This window comes from Euleptes europaea, chromosome 6 (assembly GCF_029931775.1).
Source record: "Euleptes europaea isolate rEulEur1 chromosome 6, rEulEur1.hap1, whole genome shotgun sequence".
Classification (NCBI taxonomy): domain Eukaryota; kingdom Metazoa; phylum Chordata; class Lepidosauria; order Squamata; family Sphaerodactylidae; genus Euleptes; species Euleptes europaea.
Genome location: NC_079317.1, coordinates 36,104,353 through 36,116,959, shown reverse-complemented (window position 1 = coordinate 36,116,959; position 12,607 = coordinate 36,104,353). Strand labels below are relative to the sequence as shown.

General features: G+C 43.1%; 1 protein-coding gene across 1 annotated transcript in view; it reads right to left on the bottom strand.

Annotated features, from left to right (window-relative positions):
• LTBP2 (latent transforming growth factor beta binding protein 2) overlaps nt 1–10,427 on the bottom strand; it is a 147,780-nt gene extending 137,353 nt beyond the window's left edge. The window contains exon 1 of the mRNA XM_056850879.1: nt 9,839–10,427. Coding sequence (XP_056706857.1) covers nt 9,839–10,368 — 530 coding nt within the window. The 5' untranslated portion in view covers nt 10,369–10,427. The remainder of the gene's footprint in view (nt 1–9,838) is intronic.
• Nucleotides 10,428–12,607: the final 2,180 nt, after the last annotated feature.

Genomic DNA, 12,607 nt, shown 5'->3' with positions numbered 1-12,607 from the left:
CAGTTGCTTTCCATACTAGCTCCAATTTTCTATGAAACTGAAGTTCTTGAAGCAATAATGGATTCATGAGAAAGTTAAGCTAGAGTTAAAGATTAGTTTTTTTGTTGTGTTGATGACAACCAAGGTTACTCCATATTTATTTATAGGCAACAATTTGTCATAGCTTTAATAAAAGTACAAGACAGTGCAAAAAGGTTAGGGTTAGATTCTATTGTCATAGAAATGAGAAAATATTGTCATTAAAATACAAAACCCTGAATGCTGCAAAAGGACTCTGCCTCCTAAATTTTTGGGCTGGCTCCTAGATCCAAAGATTTGCCAAGGTCTGAGCTACTGACTTAGAGCCCATACATTGCTCCAGATGAACTACCAACAAATGTAACATGTGAAGGAGTCTGAAAACCTTCAGAACTGGGAAGACTCATCTTAAGGTCCCCTATTGATGAATGGTATGCCATTTTGAGAATGGAGCATACTGCTCAACTTCTAATTAAACAAAATGTGAGTGGGCAGCCAGATGCATTGGGGGGTTTGGCGATGACTAGAGAGATGACTAAAGGGACTGTAACTTTCCCTCTGCTCAATAAGCAACCTTCTGAGCATCTGGTTACATTTAAACTATTTACTTGACATATGAGTGGCTTGAATGCTGTGTGGTTTTTGTTGCCTTCTAAAGAATCCAAAATAAATTCCTGCAACTTTGAGGACCGCAATGTGTTTACGGCTTTGAGAGCCATCGTGCTCCAAGGAAAAGCCAGCATCCTCGAATGGAACAGGAAAGCAGACTCCCACAATCCATGCTGGGCTGTCTTGATGCCATGCTCATCTGTAATTAACGTCTCCTTGCCAGCCAAGATGCAACTCACATTGTAGGAGCAAATAGACATAAAAAGGGCAGGAAACAAGTTGGGTCCTGACAGGTCCCTATATAAAGCAAGAGGTAGTAGAGGTGATTTAAAGCACACCATGGTCCTCATCTGGCCTGCCCTTTTGCCAACTACATTTGCTGTTTAAAAGATTGTCCTCTCCTGATGGTGGTTACTTCCAATCAGAGAGTCTCTCTGGGAGTAATGCAGGCTAAAAATTAGTTTGCGGGGAAGCACTAGCGGGGGGGAGGTTTTGTTCCCCTTTTCCATGCTGTGCTTCAAATTGTCCCCCATCCTGTCACTTTATAGGGATCCAGCAGCAGTGATTTCACACATAGGTCTGCCACCATGACATCTGGTTTGCCCCATGGATTAGACTACTGATTGCTTTCAGGGCCACTGGCAATTTTTTTTTAATTTTGATGCTTTATGGGAATTCAAGCGGAAGCAAAAAGTGAGGGTTATCAAATGCTCAATTTGTGGAACTGATATTCTCTAGAACCGTGATTCCCAAACTTTTTGAGTCATGGAGCACCTTTCAGGAGATAAATTCATCACAGAGCATTAATTTTCACCTAGCACCTATATACTAAATCAAATTACAGTAGTATTTTTCTTTCCATTCTCTTCACGGAGCACTAGGAGATGTTTTATGGAGCACCAAGTGCTCCATGGAGCACAATCTGGGAACCACTGCTCTAGAACAAAAGACATCTGGACAGCTAACTGATGCCCAGCTTGTACTGACTGTGCTTCGTGTGTGCACACAGGTTAGATTTTTTTTTTTTTACTGACTCCTAAGGTGTAGCAACAAGCTATTCCCTGCAAGGGTCAGCCTTCTTGAGACTAAAGGACTACGTCCAGGAAAGCTGTTTGACCAAAGATTGGCCAAAGTACATGTGCAACCAGGTGAAAACTATGCTCAGCAATTCCTAATTCTGCCACTAGGCAGTGCGGAGCTCATTGAAGCAGGTGAAGAAAGCATCTGTCCAACATCTATCAGTTCAGCTCCAGTGTGTACAAGATGGAGGGAGCCGGAAGACTGATCACCATTGTGATCTATTTTCAATCTTGGGGTTTCCCCACTGGCTCACCAAATAGCAAACAACAATATCCCACCAAGATGGACTCAGCAATGAAGGTACCCCTTGCATTGGACAAGAGAAGAGAACAGCATTTAAAGATGCACTGCTGCAAATGTTAGGCTGCCTATAACTGAGGTCAGAACCCCTAATAACACAGAGCACCCCCCTCCATGCACAGAATTTGCTAGTGTTTTAATAACTCTGTGTAATTACATTCAGATAGTGTAATTACACTGTGTAATTACATTCAGATAGTGATACTATCTTTATTTATTCCATTGAAGATACAAGAAACACATTAGTTGTCCCAGTAAAAAGAAACAACTAGCCTAGCAGCCCATATTTTCCAGATGCTATTAAATATATTATATTCCAGGACTCCTTAGCATTTATAAGAAGAAGAGTTGGTTTTTATATGCCAACTTTCTCTACCTTTTAAGGAAGAATCAAACCGGCTTACAATCACCTTCCCTTTCCCTCCCCACAACAGACACCCTGTGAGGTAGGTGGGGCTGAGAGAGCTCTAAGAGAGCTGTGATTAGCCCAAGGTAACCCATGCTTAGGAGTGGGGAAACCAACCTGGTTCACCAGATTAGCAGCCACCATTCATGTGGAGGAGTGGGGAATCAAACCCAGTTCTCCAGATTAGAGTCCACCACTCCAAACCACTGCTCTTAACCACTACACCACTCTGCCTTTCTGTTGTGCCTGTTATAAAACACAATAGGCATGTACACATGTGCCCAGACCTAAATGAACTCAAGATTATGCAAGGAGTAAAGGGCATTATACTGTTATGCATGCATCACTTCTTCAAACAGTGAAGATCCAGGGGTAGAGCTTTACCTGGGTTAGTTCCATTTGAAGGAGAGATCACTTGGAGACTTTTGGTGTTTTTGTAATCATTGATTTATTTACACAGGTGGAGGCACAGGTGGAGGAACAGAGGCACTTGTACAAGGCAGCAGATACCCACCTTCAGATCCCCAGAAAGAGAGGGAGGGAGATTCTGCACCCTCAAGATGCTTCAGCCAATTTGCAGCAGTGACTCTCAGCTTCTCTTTCTGTCCTTTCCAGAATCTCAACTTCACATTCATTTCTCACAGACCCAAACCTGACTGCCCCCTCCTCTTCAGTTTACCAGGAGGCTCGCCTCTTCCAAGCCCTGATGGGCAACAAACCCATTTCCCAACACTCAAGGCCTTTTAAGGGGATGTCTACCATCATTAAACTACAATACCCTTCCTTTTGTCATATCAGGCAGACTGAGTCACAGTAATCAGACGCCAAGACCACAACAACAGTATAATAAGGAAAAACGAGAGCTCTCTCTGAAAGTAGTTTATGGAGTACATATACATGGAGGATCCTAAAGATTGTTTTTAATGTATAAAGTAGGGGCTTTATAGGCTGGTGAGAAATGGTGTTCCCACCCTGCACTCTGAGATTCCATGTGAAGTGGGGGCATGGAATATTGGAGAAATTGATAAATAGTGATAACCTAAAGAAAAGAAAAACTGACCTGCTGTTTCACCCGCGTACTGGCAAAGGCCTTATTCATAGCTGATTTAACTAAGGAAATTTAGTGATCCCAGAATATAAATACCTGCAGAGGTGCTTCTCAATTATCGTACAGCCACTGCTCCCAAATTAAGACTGATTATAGAAGACACTATTCTTGGTAGTGCCTAATTCCAACTTTACCAAAGTCCCTGGTTAGGGAAATCAAAAAAGAATAGTATCACATTTGGACCTCTTCCTTGCCTTATTGCAAGGAGGAAATACAGCGTTAGACACAAACCTAGTGCCACTTACGCAGGAAACGCTGTCACAGGCGCCTGTGGCATATCAGCACCTAACAAAATGCTGATAACGAGTTAACGTGGTAGCTTGTCAGCCCAGCATAAGGCCAGCCTGTAAGGTGGAATCACTGGACTCTCATAAAAGCAGCAGAGAGCCAACTCTGCTTAGAATCACAGCGCTCCCTAGGAGCAGAATTTAAAATAGCACTAGTGTTTGGGAGACATTCCCACGCATAGCCACTGGCTAGGCTTCTAGAAAGATAGTCATTTTTATTTACATTGGATTCCACAAAGTAACACAAGAGGTTCGACATTCTTGCATTACACCATGGGGGGGTTAATAAGAGGACAGTAGCAATAATGGCTTGTTGGCTCCTTTACAATCATGAGGTCACCACTGCATCCCAGTCCATCCGTTTCAGAAGAAGAAAATAATGTGGAGAGGAAAGAATTCCCCGACACAATCACAAGACAAAAAGAAGATAGTTTATTGCAGTTATACGGCCTTAAGAGTATTGCATAAAAGTATTACAGGGGTGGGTGGGTGTCCAGCCACAACTGACTTATGGTAACCCCATAGTGTTTCAAGGCAAGAGAGGTTCAGAGGTGGTTTGCTATTGCCTGCCTCCATGTGGGCTGAGAGAGTTCTGAGAGAACTGTGACAGGCCCAAGGTCACCCAGCAGGCTTCATGTGTAGGAGTGGGGAATTGAACCCGGTTCTCCAGATTAGCATCTGCCCCTCTTAGCCACTACACCACGCTGGTGAATGGAATGCTATATTTTGAGAAACCACATACTCCATTAGGGCTGTAAGATAAACACAATTAGGTAAGCAATAGGTCTATAGACACTTTATTGCATGTAGGAATAATGGTGTAAGGGGGAGTGTACTTTGTTTAGATCCATTTCGTATGGGGAACAAAGGGTTGATTCAGTCAAAGGTTCAGGTTTTGAAATAGTACCATTCCCTGACTGTGTGATTCTTTAAAAAAAATTGCTATAATATAGTTAGAATTTAAGCCATAAAGATTTCTTGCCCCAGGCATTGTACATAAGCTTAGACTGGTTAGTCTGAAAAGCCTTTACATCATGAAGCAGCAGGTGGATGTGACAGACAGGTGCAAGCATACAAGGAAACAAGCCAGTACTGACAGCGGCAAACATAATAGACTTGTCACTCTATCTGACTAGCTGGTAGCAAATGGTTCTGTTTTTAATAGAGATCCTGTCAAAAGAATGAGTGGGGAAAATGCAAGAAGTAAAAAGAACAATGCAGCATTCCTGCAGAGAGCTCACCTTGTGCGTATACATAACATACCACCATATTTATTGCCCCACAAAGCTGGCCCAGTCTGTAGTCTGTATATAAGAGCCAGTGGCATTCAGTGTGAAGAGGTAACTGTACATACACCTGGGGTGAACTTGGTTTAAAACCCATCTCAAACTCCCTGGAGCTTCTCGCTCTCAGCCTGACCTACCTCACAGGGATATTGTAAGGCTTTGGGTTCCCCATTGGGAAGAAAAGCAGGGTATAAATATCTAAATAAATAAAATAAATTTATTTAGTTGCTACTTCACAATGTTTGCAATCCTAAACCTATATACTAGGGATTAAGTCCCATTCAAATTGGGGTTTACTCCTGAGTATACATGCTTAGGACCACACTGTAAATGTGCTTCTCTTCCAACATATATTAACACGTTTGCATCCCCACTCATACCCACTTCTATCTATTTCTACCATATATCTGTGACTAATGTGGCAACCTAACAAGTCTTTCCCTGTTCACAAAGCAGTTTATAGAAACCACCCAACGAGACGTATCAGCCTCTCTGGGGTGATTCTGTCACATGTCTGGATACACCTTTTTGAAAGTTAGTATTAGTTATCGCGCTGAATAAGTAAAGGGCAATTGCCCAAATTCAATTGATTGCATTCTTTCACATGATTAGCGGATGGCATCTGCTAAATTGCAAACTATTCCACAGAATTCCCTTGTTGGTCCCTTTGTGTGATGAGCAAAAATTCCCTAAAAAGAGGCCTTTGACAGAATCTCTTAGAATTGATTTGCCATTCCCACCTTTCTCTTCCTCTGTTTCTTCCATACCGCTCAAAAGTGCATGACAGTTCAAGCTTCCAAAAACCTGTCGTAAATATTCAAACATACTTGCATTACATACTGCATTATAGCATCTTGGGTGGACTGTGGGTTTAAAGACTGTCTGCCAGACTGTCCTTTTCTGGAATGTACATTGAAGTAGTTCATACTTATCCTAACCAGTTCCACGCCCACCTAAGCTTCCCCTATAGACATAGGAATCCATAATAAGAACAACACATACTAACCTACTGATCTTGAAATTTCCCTTTCCTTGATGTATCCTCAGATTTAGAACACAATTAACTTTTCGTAAATTGCCTGTTGTGAATTCTATCTCTAGAAAATTCTGAAATGCATGCTTTTCCTCCGTGAGACTCTGATGTCACTCTACATCAAGGAACTTTACCTATTAATAAGGAAGTAGTTTTCATTGACAGGAGTTGTCCCATGAAAACAATTATTTGGCAGTGAGATGTAACCCCCAAGGTCATTTATCACATAAGATCCCAGTCAAAAGAGGTGTGAAACAAGGATGCATTTTAGCTCCTCTGCTCTTTAATTTTTATATAAACTCTATGGTACGATGTTTATCCAACTCTAATTTCCATCCACCCAACATGGTAAACAGACCAATCTCCACACTTTTGTATGCAGATGACACGGTAATCTTAGCTCATACAGAGATAGGGCTTAGAAGAGCCCTTAGAGCTCTTGTGAACTATTGTAAAGAGGAGCACTTATTAATTAACTTCACTAAGACCAAAATTATGGTCTTCTCTCATAACACCACAAAACATAAGTGGCAGATAGATGGTCATGAGATTGACCAAGTCAAGGTGTTCAGATACCTAGGCATAGTATTTCAAGCCTCTGGCTCATGGTCAGCTCAGCTGTCCCAAGTGTCTGAGTCATCTCAGAGGACTGCTATGGCAACTCTGAGATTCTTTCTCACAAAAGGGGGTTCCCACATACCTTCTGCTATGAAAGTTTTCCAGGGAAAGGTGATTCCTCAACTCATGTTTGGGTCGCAGATATGCCTCTATAACAGATACTACAAATTAGAAGTAGTCCAGTCTAAGTTCCTCAGATCCCTATTCGGAGTCCCACAATGTATTTCAAATGCACTGATCAGACTGGAAGCCGGGATGGTGACATTAGAAACACGTGCTTGGTACCATGCAATTTCTTATTGGTTAAAGCTAAAGTTGTTCCCATCTGGTTTAACTCCCCTAATCTTTGCAGATAATTTTTCCTCAAGATGAATTAAATCAATTGAGGATAAATTGCAACATTTAGGTTTATCAAGCACAACTCTACTAAATCTTGGCTATCAAGGAGCAAAAACTATAGCTAAACAGAGGCTTTGGGATACTGCCCTTCAAGCTGACAGATCAAGGGCTCCTTTGGTTCCAGTAGTGGAAAACCGTATTAATTTTTTGGCTCCCGCAAATTATCTCTATGCCTTAGATTACCCTAAATATCGGAGAGCATTTACTTTGGCCCGCTTTAATGCCCTCCCATCTGCTCTTCTTGAAGGGAGATATGCCCGTCTCCCTTATGAACTCTGCCTCTGTCCATGTCAATCTGGAATGGTGGAAACAGTTGAACATGTTCTTTTACATTGCCCATTTTATCAAGACATACATAAAATGTTCATCGATCCAATTTTGTCTAGCTTCCCAGATAGAGATAGAGATAGAGTTAGCCACACTACTTTGTTATTAGATGATTCTGTTAAAGATATTACCTATCAGGTTGTAAGATTCTGTGCCAGGGCATGTGTAATAAGGCGGAAGAAGCTGTCATAATGTCTTTTATATTAAACAGACCATTTTACCAAGAGTTGTTGTAACTAAATTTTGTTTTACTTGATCAAATACTAGACATTTTTAATTATTTATGATATTTCTTTTTGTGTAAGCTGGTCTTTGACCATAATAAATAAATGATGATGACAGGAGTTGTCACTGACTGGGCATGTTTCCATGGATACAGATACACACACACACTGCAGGTGACAGTGTGCCTGCCAGAATAAGAACATTGCTTTTGCTCTCTAGGACTAGATAATTGTACGGACTCTCTGACTGACTCCGATTATGACATTTAACACGTCGTATTAAATTAGATCATTAACTAGATGTACAGAGCAGTCCTAAGCAGATTTACACCATTCTAAGCCTGTTGACTTCAATGGAGATAGAAGGGTGTGACTCTGTTTAGGATTCCACATCGACAGAGCATACATTACTGCTTTTTAATGTTTTTCCCCCCTATATGCCTGAATTTATGTTCTTGTTTTCCTAAATAAACCTTAGTTCTGTTTAAACAGTCCTTTCTGTGCACCTGGTCTGTTCTAAAACTCTTGCCAATCCAGAAGCCCTAGGGCCAGACTATAAAATACAGCACAGTTACATGACACCTTAGCCAAATGGCCTCTTCTGTGTGGCAAACCATCTGCAGGTGGAGGCAACTGCAACTGAGAAGTGGCGGGAGCGGGAAGCCCCCCTTCAACTGCCACTCTCTCCCTTACTCTCCTCGCCTCCCCCCCTCCACATTTAGCAGTATCAGGATTCCAAAACCATATTTACATATTAAACATAAATATGGGATTCCATTGGGGCTAAAAAGCAGTCGGGTGGAATTTTAAGTGGAAAGTAACCAGCAGGAGAAGAGTTAAGCACCCTTTCTGTCCCTCCCTCATGTCACCTCAGACACTTTGCAGCACAGAAGGGAGCACTGTGGTAACATGAACACGGCAACAATACAGTGTATGATTTGGCCCTTCGACCATTACAAAATAAATTATTCTATATTACAAAAAGAGGGATGAATAGCATAATGGAAACCCACTGGAGTTCAAGAAGAAAGATGTACTTAAACCTATGCCAGCTTTACTAATGGCTGTTTTGAATCCCCCAGAAACCCTATACGATTGGGTATACAGAGGAGGATTGGATGGTGGCGACTGTCAATTAGGCACCAACATGAAAGTTAATTAATTTGGTCTCGCTCTTGTGAAAAATTACCCCCACATGATTGTGAGCATCTAGAACAACCATGCTGAGAAGATCTGAACCCAGCCTGCCCACATGGCTATTGCTCACCAGTGCTTTTCTTAAGCTTACCATTCATCCCTAAAAACACTGCTGCTTCTACTGTGGTGGCAAAAATATAATCAGAAAGCCCATTCCCACCCCCAAAGGGGGCAGCTAAAGGCATGGTGTGTTCTGCAGCTCAAGCTGAAAATAGTTTTGACAGGTAAGTCATAAGAAGCACCCTTCAATGAATCTACGAGAGACTGGAAATGGAGCATATGAGAATCCCACTATGAGAAAGAGCCAGAGACCTACCACCCTCTGCTCAAAAAATGTAATAAATGCCTTGATGTAAGAATGTATCAAAAAAAGTGCAATGCAGTGTAATACCCTTGAGACTGTGCGTGTGCCAAGACATATATAGCAAACCACACAGCAAAGGGATCCTTTGATGTGCACAAATTGTGCTTGAATACCCTGTGAATATCTACATTAAGAATGTCAGCAGAGACCACAGCATCACACCCACCCTGTTAAATGTGCTCTGTGCCACTCTTGCGCACAGACAGCAAACATGAAGCTGGCTGTTGAGAGTAAAGTTTCTAGTCTGCTATAGTCACTGAGAATTACAGGGGTAGGAGATAGATCAACTTAAGCTGAGGAAAGATCATACTTTATTGGCTGAATGTGGGACAGAACACTAGTGAGTCACCTAGATGCTGATAGGAAATCTGGCTTGCAAAAAATTCAGAAGTATGTTGCTTGGCTAATTGAGTTTTGCAGAAAAGTGGATAATTTCTGGGACAAGAGCTGTGGTGAACATATTATGAAAATGAGAAGTTGGCTGCAAAATTGTCGTCATAGCTTTGCTTCAGTGGGGAACAAGAAACTGTCAAACTTCACAAGCACCCTACTGGACAACTGGATCACTGTTTCTGTACTTACCCTACCATCCTCCCTCGGGAAATTTGCGCTCTTGGTTGCGGCACCGACCGCGATCTGACGCTATTTCGGAGCCACTGGTGTGAGATGTCCATCCTTTGTCTCTGCTGTGGTGTCCAACTCAGGCTTCTTCCGCCTGGAGCATCAGGTTTTGTCCTAGGGTTGTTGTTTTGGGACCTGCCATTTGTGGATGCAGGGAATCTGTGGTCTGTGGGAACAGATGATGGCTTTCGGTTTTCCCTTCCTGCCAGGCTTCTCACCCAGGCATTGGGGACTAGGTATGTTTGAGGGGTCACAGGAACATGATCCATGGCTGCAGGAGGGCTGTGTGCCTGGAGCAAATTGAACACTTTGTTTGTGGATCCCAGATTCCCCTGGTTGCGGAATCTCAGGCGAGCTGTTTCTTTATTCCCAGGTTCACTTCTGAATGAAGGTCTTTGGTCCAGCTGTCCGACAAAGTCTCTCTGGCAATCACCAACACACCAAAAAAGAGCTACAGTTAATGGGAGAAGACTCCTCTGGGAGCCCCTCATGGTTTCTGTCCAAGAGGAAAAGCACTGAGTGTAGGACTGATAGTTTCATAAAACTAAGAGTACAACTGGAGTTGGGGTGCGGGGAGAGGCAGCTGTGCTAAATTCCTCCAGCACGTTTCAAAGCCATTCTCATCCTTAGGTAGACATACAGGAGGCTTGATCAGTACCTGCTGCCTGGCAGGGAAGGAGAGCTCAGCGGGGCAATAGCACAGCAAAAGTCCGGCTGGCCAGGCAGGTTCCCCAAAGCTGCGGCGGCGGCAGCAGCTCTCCTACCTTTGAAAGAATGAGAACTCCCAGCCTCGCCTCTCCCCGTCCCCTTTCCCTTGGCTGTCAGAGTTCGTGTTCTGTGCAGCTCCAAGCACCTTCTTGCCTGCCTCTGGCACTGGCTGGGTCTGGAGGGGGTGGAAGGTTTTATTTTTGGAAACCTCCCCCTTTTGTGCCTTTTTGATGCTGACATCGCCCCTCTCCAGAGGACACGGCTCAGCCCCCCTCCTTACAAGAGACATTCCAGCAACACCCACTTTGGCAAAGGGAAACAAATTACAAGAGAGAAATATTAACCCATGAGCAACCAGGGCGTCCCATCCAGAGCCTGTGCAAGAGGTTCATTTTCAGGCTCTCTCTCTCATGCACACACGTCTCACTGAACAAATCTGTGGGTCACTTTCCTGGATTTACACCATGTGCTATGATTGCTGCTGTACGGCTTTAGTTGTTTAGCTAAGATGGAGCCGTTGCAGGCATGAATAGACTCCTGCCACAGGTGATGACGGAGTTCACCAGCCTAAAAGTGTCTCTAGGAAGAAGCAGAGACCTTTCCCTGCACTGCTGTCTGGGAACCTTTAACTGGAGATGCCATGGACTGAACCCATGGCAAAAACATGTGATATACCACTGGGCCTTTGTTAGGGTATGAAACACACAAACAAGCAACTGGAATACCGAAAAAGAATACTTTTCTTTGTTTTCATTTCCATAGCCAGAAAATGGTAAATTCGTTAGAACCATAGCATGCCTTCTTCACAGCAGGCACGCCGTCACTCATCGAAACCTGCACCCCTGAAATCTCTCTGGTGTTCAAATTTGAACTATTTATTTCTCACGAGAAAACAGGTAGATGTACATATGAATGCCCATCCATGGCTCTAAGTGCTAGTCAAACAGATGTGACTCTGCAGGTGTTAAGGCTTAAGCTTTCAAGTTACGAACTACATTGCTATTTTTGTATTTTTAACAAATTCTGTTTGTTTTTACTTCTGCCTTTTCCCATACATACGCTAATGAATTTCCTGGCTTGTTTTGCTATGACTTAGATTCTAATTACTGATCATGTGAGGAATATTAAACATAGTTATTAGTCTGGGGCGAATTACTGCAAGTGCTTTGGATGGACTGAGTCAGTGAATCTTACAGTGAATCTGCCCCTCTACACATTATAGAGGACATAGGTTGGGTCTAAGGTCCCCAGCCTATGCCAGGATGTGAGATGTGGTTTTCAGGTTCTCAGCCAATTCCTGAGTATGTAGCATCCAATTCAGATTGTGAATGTGGCACACGTTAAGAGACAGAATTTCAGCCTTCCCATTTTTCTTCACCTGAAATCACCCAGGGAATGGTATTTGGGGAAACACATCCATGTTAGGGTACAGAACACATCTCACTGTTGTATACAGGAAACAGGACGGATGCTCCAAACCCAACCTGTATTCTCTGTAATGTGTAAAGAAGAGGCAGCTGGCAGTGCTGAGGCAGGGTTTCATATAGCCCAAGGGAATAGGATCAATACAAGTGGGAACCCACAAGGATTTGCAGGAAGCATCTCATTTCCCCTCCCCCACTGTCTCCTCTTTCCCTTTCCTGAAAGACCCCATAGCCTCTTCCCCTTTCCTGCTTCCTTCTCTTCCAACCAACAGCCAACCTACATTTACCTGCCCCTTTGTCTTCAGGTTTCCTTCCCCAGTAACCTCTACCTAGGAAAACAGGACCAGGCTCACCTGGAACCAGGCCCACTTGAGGAACCCTCAAGCACTTGTTGGGGGCACCTCATTTTCCCCTGTATCCCCCTCCCCAAACTATTTCCTCTTTCCCTCCTCCTGTCAACCCCCATATCCTCTCCCCTTTCATTGCTTCATTCTCGCCTTCTCAGCCACTCACCAACCTACCTTTTATCTACCTCTCCTCTTCAGTTATATTATTTATTCATTTATACCCCACCTTTCTCCATAGTGGGGATCAAAAC